This window comes from Cladophialophora carrionii (genome assembly GCF_000365165.1).
Source record: "Cladophialophora carrionii CBS 160.54 unplaced genomic scaffold supercont1.5, whole genome shotgun sequence".
Classification (NCBI taxonomy): Eukaryota; Fungi; Ascomycota; class Eurotiomycetes; order Chaetothyriales; family Herpotrichiellaceae; genus Cladophialophora; species Cladophialophora carrionii.
Window position 1 is genome coordinate 1,263,890 of NW_008481830.1, and position 12,627 is coordinate 1,276,516.

Consider the following 12,627-nt stretch of genomic DNA (forward strand, 5'->3'; position numbering starts at 1 on the left):
GCTGGAGCACACTATTGACTTGGGCTTCGCTTTGATTCGGCCATCTCGATCCGACCGGTCAGGTGGCACAAAGGAGAAACGATTAGAGTGGGATCATGACTGAGCCTAGCACTCAGGTTCAAACACTGCCTCGGCCTCCAGCATCTCGCGATGGTTCCATTAGTTCCTCCAACTCAGGAGGAGCAGCGGCAGGTGGTGGAGGAGCCACAGGCTTTCTCTCCAAGATTGCCAGATCGCCCTCACGCAGACACAAACCTCTGGGATCCAACGGCTCCCTCGACGGTGCCAGTTCAACACCCCCTCGCCCTCGGCCTCGACCCGCCTACACACGAACCGCCACTGCTCCGCCAGCCCCAATCTCCTTGAACGCCATCAAATCCGATCTCGTCACGCGGACCACCAGTGATGTGAGCAGCTCCGCTACCGGCAACAACAAGATGCTGCCTCTCCCGGCTGGAAACCTTGTTCCGGTCTACAACACCTCGGGCACCCATCGCGCACCCCTCCACAAGATCAACAGCAATGTCAGCACTGGCGATGACGGCTCAGGCGCTCACACGACGCAGAAAAAGGAGAAGGAGACACGAGAGCCGGATGTCGCGTCGGCGTTGGCCCTCAATGGGATGCTCCCAACCAGCCAGGCTTCCCTCGCGGCCGCCTCGAGCCAGCCGAGCACTTCCGCACTCTACGTGCACATACAAGAGATGGCGCATAAAAGGGTCGCGACGCTGGACTATCTACGCCGAGCGCATGAAGGCCGGTCGTTCTGGTTCAACACGGTCCAATTCACTGAGGCGGATATCGCCAAACTACCATCATACACGCCCAACCGCTTGTCACGACGGGCCGTCAACTATATGTTATTGGGAATGTCTCTGCCGATGATTTTGGATTTCCATCCGCCTCAGTCCCAAAGTCAGACCAGCGCCGCAAGCAGCGCGGCAGTTGCGCAAGACTATTTGAAGAATCTGAATACCTTGTTGGCCGAGTTTGAATCTTTCCAACAACTCCATCCGCCTGATGGTAGCTCGGCCAGTTCATTAAGTCGAGCACGAATACCTCAGATGTTTAAAAGAGCAGCCACAACTTCCCGGCCGCGGAAATCGAGTGGCCCGGTCACAGACATCGGCCTTCCTATGCTCCCGGCCATGTCCCCACCGTCAACGCTGCCCGAGGCCGGTCACCATGCTTCACAGCCATCGATAGACACGACAGCCAGCATGGCTACCTTTGCGTCGTCGGCCACTACGCTGGTGAACCCTTCGCCTCTGACTCCCATGTCGGCGATCAATTTCCCCAGCGCAACATCATTTCCTCCTCCGGCGCCATTCGACGCCCCGAACTCGACGCTGTTGCCGAACGAGGGACCATATACTCACCTGCAAACTCCGCCTCTTCCATTCACACCCGACTTCTTCACCGTCTTTGCTACGTTATGTGACGTCCTCATCGACACCTATCAGCGGCTCCTGCACATCTTGACGGGACCGCCCGCGTGCACGCCGGCCATCAGCGACCTGTTCTCCAAAGTTGACGGGCGGATTCGCAAAGTCATGGTCTCGGCGGTTATACGTGAGTTCGAGCAGACGTCCCGGGAAACGGCCAAGAGGGAGATGATGGGCGTGCAGAAGGTCGTTCTGGGTGGACTGATTGCATGAAAGATGAAATCGGGTGTAAAGCCGCCAAGGGACAGGCTCCCTCTCGAAACCCTAGATATGTACGAGCATCTCATTGGATAGTAAGATTGAACGCGGCGTTTGGAAAACTATTCGACGGGCTGGATGAGAATGTGAGACGATTGGTTGGAACCGAAAGTAGCCGTACTGTGTATAGCTAGGTATGTAACATACGAGACATCGACACCAACGAGGTTGTGAGAGCGCATGAAACGAGTTGCCGAACTTGGCAGCAATATACGAACCAATTTTTGAACAGTTCCGTGACCTGTTGTTTGTTCTCTCGCACTTAGGCTTCCCTCAGTGCAGCCAGACATAGCCTCGACTTGCTCCAAATGGGGCAATGTGCCATGGACGATAATGAGTGACAATCTTAGCCCTACCCTAAACAGATTGCTTTGAGAAATTTTGGCCTCTAGCCTTTCGCGGGCCAGAGCGACAGGCACCCCTGGACGCCCTTCAATTTGCGGGGAGACGCCAGAGAGCACGGCCGCCCGCCCACGCACCCCTGCACCTGCAATTACTGGGTAGACCCTGCTGCAGGCCCTGGGCGAGCTCAGTATCCTCTCTGGGGGCCATCGTATGGATTCATTGTCGCGAGACGATGCGCAGGGACAGCAACCCTCTTTAGAAGCCTGACGAAGCGTTATCGACCGACTATGCCCTGACCCTCCTGGCGCGGAAGATGTTCGTATCGATCAGTACTTGTAACTCCTGTGGCTGCACTCTCTGAAGCGATGTGCCTGGCTAATCCATTTCTCGGTTAGTTATCCCCCGCCATCTTGACCTCATTTCCCTATCAATTCTCCGAACGGATCAGCGACTCTTCTCATACTTTCCTCTCCTGCCACTGCCAGGCCCTTTCAAGACTGACCTTTCTCCCCTTCTTTCCGTGCCGCTTGGATAGTGCGCACGCTGGTGACTTGCATTCTTCCCGGACTTGATATTCTAGACAGCATCGGTAACACATAAGGAGGAGTAGAGCGACTCTCTTTACGACCCGGTCACCTCATTCTCACATCTGGTGCGATCGCATACAACGTTCTCGCCGATTTCCACCGCACGAGCGACAAGATGGCGGGTATGCGGCGCGGCCAAGCGCTGTTCCTCGCTCTCGGCATCGTCCTCATCTACTTCCTGTTCTTCTCCGGGTCTGGGTCGAGCACGGATTTCCGGAAGACCACCGAGGCATCATTATCGCGCCGTCGCGGCGTGCTCAGGGGCGCACTTTCAGACAAGGAGTTGACCGCGCAGACGAACCGCGAGCTGCAAAAGATTCTAGACCGGCAGAGCGAGCTGCGAGATCAGGACCGGGATCAGAAGATATTTGACGCGTCGCCCGTGCAAGGCGCTCATCCGTACACCTCAACCATCAGCTTCGACGATGGAGTCCCTATCGGCGGCCGGAAGACAATGCCCAAGGACAAGCCCAGGTACCCCGTCGATACTGTCAAGGCAGCCGGCGTGGCGTCCCCTGTCGCAGACGGCCAGGGTGAAGAGGTCGCATACAACGGAAACAAAGTGGAGAAGGCCAAAGATGAAGGAGAAGACCTCGCAAGAGAAGAGTTGCAAAGCATTCTCAGGAAGAGTCCGAGTACGTGAACTTCCGCATCATGGGGCTCGCAGTCACTGACAATATGGCGAACAGTCATCATTTTCTCGAAATCCTACTGCCCATACTCGAAACGCGCAAAAGCTCTGCTCCTCCAAACTTACAGCATCACGCCCGCACCATATGTGGTCGAGCTCGACCTGATGACCGACCCGGTTCCTCGCCCACACGATGCTGACGACGATGATGAAAACACTCCAGCACCCACCCTGGGCAAAAAGTTACAAGATCTCTTGGCCGTGTTAACGGGTCGACGGACAGTCCCGAATATCATGATCAATGCACAAAGCCTAGGCGGAAGCGACGACCTTGCAAGGTTGGACGCAGAAGGCACCTTGGAGGAGCACATCAAGAAGATGGGAGGGAAAAGGATTGTTAGTATTGAGAAGAAGCACAAAGACCAAGATTGATATGCGTATCGTCTGACGTTGGGTTGCGTGAGCGTCCTCCAATGTGGCTCGTTGCAACACTTATGTTTTTTCAAGCGACCAGTGTCACCCTGCCAAGCCAGCGCATCAGTGGAGCCGAGGCCACGATGGGATAATAGCTCTCGAAGCCAGGTCGTTTCGGCTGTCCTAGTGCCTTTGTTCACCGCCACCGGCGTCAGTCGAGGTTCGTCGCGACGCACGCGGTATTCTGGCAACGGCTGCAATGGCCGGGCATACTGGAGAAGGAAGAAGTTGGCCACTTCAATTTGGGTTGATGGTCATTGCTCTCAGCCTTCAACTTTCGATGTCAGAGATCAGCCACGACAAGCCAAAGTCAAGGCGCTCGGATCCCATCAGGGTGGTGGTAGAGCGTTCTGTGCTGGCGGGGTGGACATCGCCCATGTCTTTCAGAGAGCAGTCGCAATCCTGCAAGACCAGTGCCTAGAGTGTCCCTAAGGTCGCGCAAGACCATGTCGAGATACCTCTCGGCAATGGGATTCCGCAGTCGCTCGCGATCATTGTCCTCCCCCGCCTTCTGGCGTGTCAGTCGGTCCTGCACATTGTCGGTCGTTGGGACCATGCGTTTGATAAGAGGAAGAGAAGCGGCGATGGCGTGTTGGTGGGGATCGGGCTGGTGCGAGGAGGAAGGAAACAATGTGCGAAACGGAACGCAGTGGTCGAGAGAGAACGGCCCCCAGCAGTGGAAAGTGGTCCTTCGATTGATCCATCTGGAAATCAAGCTGCCGTTGAGCAATCATGATTGTCCGTCTTCCCAGTCCATCACAGCAAGCGGTCCCACGATGTTGCGACCTTGATCCTTTCCCAATCGCATTATTGGCGGCGATGGGATTGACAGGACAGCGAGAAGAACGATACTAGATGCCGAGACGGGTTGTCAAAGCTCTGACACAGCGAGTGAGTAGCCGACTGAGATGGGCACAGGATGTCTTTCTCAGGCCACATAACCAACCCCCCCTTTTTGCTCGGGCAATATATCGATACAGTATTGCACCACACAGTCTTTCTCTACGGGGTACTGTACAGTGCCGTGTAGAGTTAACTCGGTATGAACCATCCATGGCCTCTCACGTTCGAGGCTGCTGGCCGTCTTCATACCTTCCTATTCGTCTCAGTGAGAAAGAACAGACCGCAACGTCGTTCGAGTGGGAGGCTCGCCAAACAGACGCCTTCAATCACAGGGCAAGTCGTAGTCGCCATCGCAGTCGCAGTCGCAGTCGCAGGCAGCCGACCAGACCTAGATATATATATATATAAACTACCTTATCCACGGAGTTACTATATGTACTGTACTGTATCCGTACCGACACGACGTGGCGCCTCAGTCAGTCAGTCAGTCCGTCCATCCATCTATCCGTCCGTCCAAACGTCATGGACCAAGAGCGGCCGACGCACTTTACTGTAGTATCATGCCGCCGCTGCTCATCATCCTCGGGTTGACAGGGAGCTGGAGGAGACCCGAGTTGAGGACCTAACTTAAGTATTGAGTACTGTACTGTACTGTACTATGCTGTACTGTACTGTATATGATATTCCTACAAAATCTCGTCGCTCGTACAGAGTACAGGGGCCGCGCAAGTCCCAGGTCGGGTCCGGGCTCTACTCGAGGATAATGATTCGAGGGTAATAATACTGCATATACCAGAAATATTGATCGCGGAAGTGTAGACGTTACTGTACTCTGGCAGGCGCGCGGTCTCAGGGCAAGGGGACTCTACTCGTGGATAATGCAAGGATAATATGTCAGAAATATCGATCGCGGAAGTGCAGACGTTACCCTGGGAGGCGCGGTCCTAGGGCGACGGGGAACTCTGCTCAAGGATACTTTAAGAACAGTGTCGAGTTTGGAAAAGGCGTGTATTTCATAACGTCAGTCTTTTCTCTATCTCCTCCTCGGCCCCTGTCTTTTATCTCGTCTCGCCTCGTCTCGCCTCGCTTCGCTCGGCTCCGCTACAATCTAGCTTGAGGTTGGGACTGATTCTTCCCCTCGAGCCCCAATTCCTTGATGATGATGTCGGCGGCCTTCTCGCCCACCACAAACGCCGTGTTGCCCGTGTTGGCGCCAACGTTCTCCGGCGGGATGCTCAGGTCGGCGAGCTTCAGGCCCTGGACGCCGTAGACGTTCAACGACCCGTCCACCACGCCCTTGTTCTCGCGTGGCGCCATCTTGCACGTGCCCAGCGAGTGCCAGGTCGTGGACAAGATCTCGCGGATCCGCTGGTCGATCGCCTTGTCGTCCTCGGCCGAGTACTCGATGCGCGAGGCGTCGTCGGTCACCACGGGACCATCGGCCTTTTCAATCACCGCGGCTTTCGACCCGGCCGGGAAGCGCGGGTGCGTCGACGCCAGCTCGCCCCGGAAGATGGGCATGCGCCGCCACATCTCGCGTGACACCTTGTACGCCCAGATGTGTTTCTTGATGTCGACGTCGCCCGGGTCGGTGAGCCAGCCGGTGTCGAACTCGACCGGGTCCGACATGGCGGGGCCCGTCACGTGAATGCTCCCCCGAGAGTAAGGGTACGCCGTCCAGTTGGCCATGGAGACGTATTCGGCGTCGTCTGGAAGGACGGAATGGTCGCCGTAGTAGCTGTGGGGGGGATGATTGTCAGTATCGATAAGTAAGGGGACAGTGTCAGGGCTTGACGGTGGCCCGGAAGTGTAGTGGGGAGGCTCTCCTTACCAGCAGTACAGCGCAAGAATCATAAGAGGTCTGTCCGGCGCGTTCTTGAAGTCTCGGTCCCATGCCTTTTTGAACTCGGGTCCCAGGGCCTCGACTTCTGCCTCGGTCGGCCGGAACTTACCTTGGGCGTCCATTGCATTGGTGCCCAGGAGCTCGTCGGTGGATTTGATGCATTCGTCAATGTTGAAACGCCCGTCTTGATATCCGTTGATGGTTTCACGCGGCATCAGATTGGTTCGATACGCCCACAGTGAAAGGTGGTGATCCTGGTAGTCGCTCCCCACGCCCGGGAGATCCTCGAGGACTGGGATTCCAGCCTTTTCCAGCACTTTCGCATCGCCCAATCCTGACCGCTCGAGGATGCCGGGCGTGGCATTCGCTCCTGCCGAGACGACGACCAGTTTGCGAGCCCGCACGGTGCGTCGGGCAGTGTACGCCGTGGACAGAAACTCGGGGTTAGGCAGGTACTTGGGATTGGTCTGGTACTCGACGCCGACGGCTCGCTTGTTCTCGTCGAATAGGACCTTGACGACTTGCTTCTCAACCAACACATGCAGATTCGGATAGTCCCCGCTTTGCAGCTTAGGGTGCAGGTACCGATGCGCAGCGTCTTGGCGTCGTCCGTTCAGTCCAACGTAGCGATAGTAGCGCTCTATGGCGTTGTTGGCATCGAGGTTCTGGAGATCCTTGGCCTCGGGGTATCCGAGCTTCGCGGCAGCTTCCACAAAGGCGTCTTCCGCGCGGCTGCATACGTAGGTGCCCTTGGAAATGTTGACGGGACCGTCGAAGCCGTGGCGGTCCTTGTCGCCTTTGCCATGGTACGTCTCCATCTGTGGAGCAGATTAGTCACGGGATCGACATGTTGAGCAAAAGCCAGGAGGAGGCGTACCTTCTTCAGGAAGGGGAGCATCTCATCGGCGGTCCATCCGGGTGTCTTCCAGGAGTCGAAGTCAGACCGCTGAGCGCGGGTGTAGACCATCCAATTCATGGCAGACCCTCCGCCAAGCGTGCCTCCAGATGGCACAATGGGAGTCCGATCCGCCAGCTGTGGAGACTTCTTCGTTGGCCAGAACAGCGTGATCTTGCTGCTGGGAAAGAGGTTCCGCGGGTACAGCGCCGGATGCACAACTTCGGGCATGCCATAGTTGTTGGGCCCTTGCTCAATCACGAGAATCGACAGGTTGGGATCCGCTTCGGCCAGCCGTGAGGCTACCACACATCCAGCAAGACCACCTATGACATGACAGCTTCGTCAGAAGGGGAATCTTGGGGTCATGATCATCTTTGACATGGGCATTACCTCCAGCAACCTGGACTTCGTCAGCAGCTGAAACTTCCCACACTATGTTGGCAGGCACAGGCAGGCTCATGCCGGTATACTTACAATCACATCCACCTCCTGGAGGTCGCCCGGGAGCTTCGTGTACAGCGGCATGATGAGTACCACAGGTCGACCAAGGCTCCGTCCACGTCCTCACCACTGCTATTTAGGCTCACGAGTCGACTGGAGGTCCGAACATGTCCAAACTCCATGGCTGCAAGTCCAGATATAAGCCCAATGACGACGGCGTTGGAGTCGAACCCCCTCATTCTCGTTCCTATGGAAATTTGCCTATTCAGGTCCGGCTATGCTGCTTTGCCGGACAGGCACGACGGTGACGACACAAGCTGAGCATGATTGCGATGCACAAAACACGGCCTCAACCCCGCATTCGACCGGACGCAGGAGGAGGTGAGCGCACATCTAGGATACAGAACGAAGGGGAGGATGAGAAGCCGTCAAGGATGTGCGTCCGGCTATAGTGGCACGTGATCAGCTGGTACTCCGCGTTCTAGCCACATCGGGACTAGCCGGTATCTCGTTCCCAAGGCAAGCCACGGAGGAAGGATCTGATCGACAGCATGATGGGGGACGACTATCGCGGCCCCACGATGATCTGTGGCTTCTACCCCGAGTATCTTCTCGTACGCCCCTCACGTTCTCTGCTGCGGAGGGCGTTGCAGGCCGAGCATCGGTGGTGTCGGCTGCAATACGGCAGGCGCTACGGAAGCGACGCCAGGCGACTGTCCGAGCAAAGGATGCATGGTCGGCATCGGGGTGAATCGTGTCATTGGTACAACGAGGTGCGGGTGGTTCAGAGACCCAAAGCTACACAGGCATAGGTCAGAGGCGAACGCTTCCCCTCTAAAAATGCGGTTCCGTCGCCGTTGCGTCCGTCGTCACCTAGATCCAATCTATGGTAGCAAGTTCTTCGGCCCGGCCCAAACCCAAGGGGTATCAATTGTCAAGCATAACGGAGTAGAAATCGCGGCAGCCGAAGGACACCGTCTCTGTGCAGTCTGGCGCGATGCAATGACCTCTAGCCCTCAACAACGTCTTCAAACTCGTCCTCGTCGTCATCGTCATCCAGATCCATCCCCGACTTTGTATCCGCATCTGTGTCCTCGGCCTTGGGCGCGATCTCCACGCCGGTAGGATTCAGAAGCATTTGATCACCCTGCTTGTATTCGTCTTTCAACTCCCATTTGCCGTTGAAGTCGCCTTGCTTCCACATAAAGGCAATCTCCTCGAGCGTTTCGCGCAAGTAGGCTTCCGGCTGGTTGACTTTTGCTTTGAGATCGCGTAGGCCCCAGATCCGATGTTGGCGGAACAACGCCATGAGCTTGTCGACAAGCACGTCCTTGTCCACACGAGCGGCGCGATTTTCTTTTGCCGCGCGTTTCCTCGCTTGGTTTGCCTGTTTCGACGTGTGTTAGTTCGAGCCCAGTCCACGAAGAAGGGGAAGGACAAAAGAGCCCACGTACCTTGGCCGCCGCTTGTGCTTCAGCCCGACTCTTATAAATATTTCTGCTCTTCTTCTCCGGGTCGTCGTCACCAGTCCTGAAAAGTGCTTCTTCTTGGACGCGGACTTTTAGCATCGCGGCCGCCCGCTTGCTCTCCAGCGTGAAATACTCGTCATTTTTGACAGGCACGGCTTCAAATTCTCTGGCGATGGTGCCTGTGATGGCTGTCTGCTTGGGTATGGGTCGTCGAGAGTAAGGGACAAATCGGCCTTTGTTTTCCTTTTTCTTTTGTTCACGTCTGTGCCGTTCGTAGAGGTTGGATCGCCCCTGTCCCGGGTTACCCTCCTCGTCAAGTTCGTCCCATGTAAATGATTTCGGCTTGTAGCCCGCTAGATCCCTTTCTGAAAAGACAAATGCTTGGCCCGGCCGGCGGGAGCGTTGTTTCTCTGGTGGAGCAGCAAAGAGGTTGTATTCTCTGGGTTCGTTCTCAAATACGGGGTTCGGGTACAACAACAGACTGACCTGGTGAGGACGGTGTTAACAGAGGCCAGCTTGCTAGGACTTGGAAAACGACGAACGTACCCTTGACGGATTCGACTCCGAGCCTTCGACTCGGATCTTGCCGATCTCAATCTCGTCGTCATCTTCTATCTGCGACAACTTCTGCCATAAGGTCCGCGGAATATGACTGAGCCACAACTGTTGTTGTGCCTGCGAGAAGTCTAGATCACCTGCGTCTTCGTCCATGTCCTCATCCTCGCCCAGGAATGGCGACGGAGTATCTGAGGGTTCTACTTTGATGTTCTCATCGGGGACTGACTCTAGCTTGACTTTGGGAATTCCAGTGCCCTGAAGCGTCGCCATAGTGGCAGGCAGGATGAGTTGTGACGGATAGATGGACAGGAAATGAATATAACGCAGCTCATCTGCATGTCCTCTGGTGCTTTGTCGCCGCAAACAAGAATCAAGAATCCCGCGCGGGGAGTCATCTCATTGGCGGCCGCAGCTGACCAATCAAACGTGGCCCTTTTCAGCCTCAGCTACTCCACTTGATCGGACCACTCGCTCGTTGTCACTCTACTGTACTTCGTACACACATTATTATTCAAAGCTCACCATATATGTGAGGAGCACGAGCAGAGGGCAAGAGCGCTAGCTTCACATCTGGTCCTTCGTGGGCTGGCCTCGCGCTTCCTAACAAAAACTACCAAAGCTAGAAGTGAGATTTATTCAGCCAACTGTAAGCTCGTTCCGTGCGAGGAAACCTGGATCTCCCACTGTTGGACAGTAGCACCACGACCTTGCTATGTCGGTCTTTGCTGATCGCCTTGCCTCATGCCTTTGGTTCAGCGGTAGTGACTACCGCAGGACCGCGAGCGAAGCCTTGCACCTCTCTGATCTTCGCCTGCCTACTCTGTTCTTTCCGGATCGCTTCAACGTCCGTGATACTGTTTTTCCGGCCTCGGTAAGTACTTTCCGGGAGAGCATTGAGCGCATCTTCCTCCTTGTCCAGGTTCCGAAAACAGATCCAGAACAAGACCATGCCCACAAAACTGATACAAGCAATTGACGTGTAGAGCCAGGTGAACAGCGGGTCCACCGCCAATGGCACGAACGCCTGTGCAATAGCACTCGAGAAGGCGTTTGTGAACCAGTACAACCCCGTCACAAAAGAGCGCATGTTCTTTGGCGCTTTCGTAAAAGCGTACTCGAGCGACGTGATGGATGCAAAGATCTCAGAAAACGCAATGAGCACGTACGCTGGCGTCTGGATCCAAACGCTCATGTCCGGGGGCCCAAGTTCGGCGATGCAGTCCCCATCGGTGGCGTTGTTGCCGCAAGGGGCGTTGACGTAAATGTAGTGCTGTATGATGGCTGCTACCACCATCGACAGACAGCCAAATCCGAAACCCCATGTGATCTTCTTGATTGGGGTGAACTTGATGCCTTTCCGGGCTAATGCTGGGTAGATGAACTTGTCGCAGATTGGGATGAAAATCAGCAAGGCGATCGGGTCCAAGTTCTGCACCAGGTCATTCGGCAGGCCGTCCAACTTCATCGTGCCCGCCTGAGTGACCAGATTATTCGTCATCTGCGAGTAACTGAGCCAGTAGATGGGGAGGAACGTGAAAACGGCACAGGCTGAGAGGCCACGTCGAACCTGTTCAACCCAAGCATCGTCAAATGTCATCCAGGACGGCTTGTTGTCGATATTGGAAGGTTTGACCCGGTCCCAGAATGCATCGCCACCCACTTCCTTTGGACGAGTCCATTTGCCGTCCATGGCCAGTCTGATGAGACGTACAGCTGAAGACAGAACAGAGCCTGTTGGTGGATGTCTTACATATCTGTTGCGGCACCAGATCATGACAAGCGGGCAGAAAAGGAACATAATTGTGGGCAGCAAGAATGCCAACCAGAATCCCACATATTTCTCCGCGTAGACCTGCTGGTGTCAATACGGACGGAGCGCGATAGGTAGACAAGGAAGACACACCATCGCAATCTGCCCCACGAGCGCACCGACATTGATAAAGAAGTAATACCGCATGTAGATGCGAGATATTGTGAGGTATGGATCATGGATAACCCGTTCTCCGGTTTTCTCGGTGTAGACGATCGGTCTTGGGTGGGCGGCCTCGTACTGCTCCGCAATGAGAGGAGAAATGTTGCATTTAAAGAATCCAACGCCCATGCCGAAGAAGATCAGTCCGACGCAGAACACGCCAATGGCAGCATTGGAATGTTCAATCACCCCCGGAATCGAGCTGATGACGATGATAATGTGGCCGAAGGTAGCAACGACGATAGCTACATTGATCGTCTTATAGCGGCCCCAGTATGTGTCGGCCAAGTAACCACCAAGCATCGGCATCACATATGACCAGAAAGAGTTGAAGAGGATGAGTCCGGTGGAAGCTTGAGAGCCATAACCCAGCGCACCGGCCTGGCCATCCGTCCCCGCGGATCCTGTCTTGGATCCTGGAGGCAGGGGCCAATTGATATAGTTGGCAACTGTGCCATGTCAGTATTGATCGCCGGCGCATGTCAACGACCTACAAACGACCGTGGTTCCGTAGTAGGCGAATCTCTCGCAAAGCTCGACGAAGGCGATAGTATAGAGTAACCACGGCACATGGCCGTGAGTCCGTCTCAATGTCTTGAGCTCCTCGCTCGTTGGGTACTGCTCCCCATTTGGGCCTACGAGTACTTCATTGAGCGCCTCTTTATCAGAAATTTGGGCCTGTGCTTCGTCGTGCTGTTGCGCGTTCTCAACCACGCCTTTGTCCATTGAAGGAACGTTGGCAGTGGCAGCTTCGGCCGACTCGACGTTTGCGGCACCAGAGGACATGGTGTTGGGGTTCGAACAACGGTACTAAGGGTCTAGGTGAAATCCTAGGAGGATAGCTGGTGGTAGCGATCTGGTAT

General features: G+C 55.4%; 5 protein-coding genes across 5 annotated transcripts; 2 read left to right on the top strand and 3 right to left on the bottom strand.

Annotated features, from left to right (window-relative positions):
• Positions 1 to 95: 95 nt before the first annotated feature.
• G647_06281 (uncharacterized protein) lies at positions 96 to 1,658 on the top strand (the record flags this gene model as incomplete). Its single annotated transcript, XM_008730603.1, has 1 exon — positions 96 to 1,658. The coding sequence occupies one exon, from the start codon at positions 96 to 98 to the stop codon at positions 1,656 to 1,658; it is 1,563 nt and encodes a 520-aa protein (XP_008728825.1).
• A 1,092-nt stretch (positions 1,659 to 2,750) lies between these two features.
• On the top strand, positions 2,751 to 3,698 carry G647_06282 (uncharacterized protein; the record flags this gene model as incomplete). Its single annotated transcript, XM_008730604.1, has 2 exons — positions 2,751 to 3,270; positions 3,325 to 3,698. 2 exons carry the CDS (start codon positions 2,751 to 2,753, stop codon positions 3,696 to 3,698), a joined length of 894 nt encoding a protein of 297 aa, XP_008728826.1.
• Positions 3,699 to 5,684: 1,986 nt separating this feature from the next.
• G647_06283 (uncharacterized protein) lies at positions 5,685 to 7,784 on the bottom strand (the record flags this gene model as incomplete). The annotated part of the gene is made up of 4 exons (XM_008730605.1): positions 5,685 to 6,321; positions 6,415 to 7,244; positions 7,304 to 7,647; positions 7,715 to 7,784. The coding sequence occupies 4 exons, from the start codon at positions 7,782 to 7,784 to the stop codon at positions 5,685 to 5,687; spliced, it is 1,881 nt and encodes a 626-aa protein (XP_008728827.1).
• Positions 7,785 to 8,774: 990 nt separating this feature from the next.
• On the bottom strand, positions 8,775 to 10,062 carry G647_06284 (uncharacterized protein; the record flags this gene model as incomplete). The annotated part of the gene is made up of 3 exons (XM_008730606.1): positions 8,775 to 9,152; positions 9,220 to 9,720; positions 9,781 to 10,062. The coding sequence occupies 3 exons, from the start codon at positions 10,060 to 10,062 to the stop codon at positions 8,775 to 8,777; spliced, it is 1,161 nt and encodes a 386-aa protein (XP_008728828.1).
• Positions 10,063 to 10,531: 469 nt separating this feature from the next.
• Positions 10,532 to 12,550, bottom strand: G647_06285 (uncharacterized protein; the record flags this gene model as incomplete). The annotated part of the gene is made up of 3 exons (XM_008730607.1): positions 10,532 to 11,644; positions 11,696 to 12,213; positions 12,259 to 12,550. The coding sequence occupies 3 exons, from the start codon at positions 12,548 to 12,550 to the stop codon at positions 10,532 to 10,534; spliced, it is 1,923 nt and encodes a 640-aa protein (XP_008728829.1).
• Between the last annotated feature and the right edge of the window lie 77 nt (positions 12,551 to 12,627).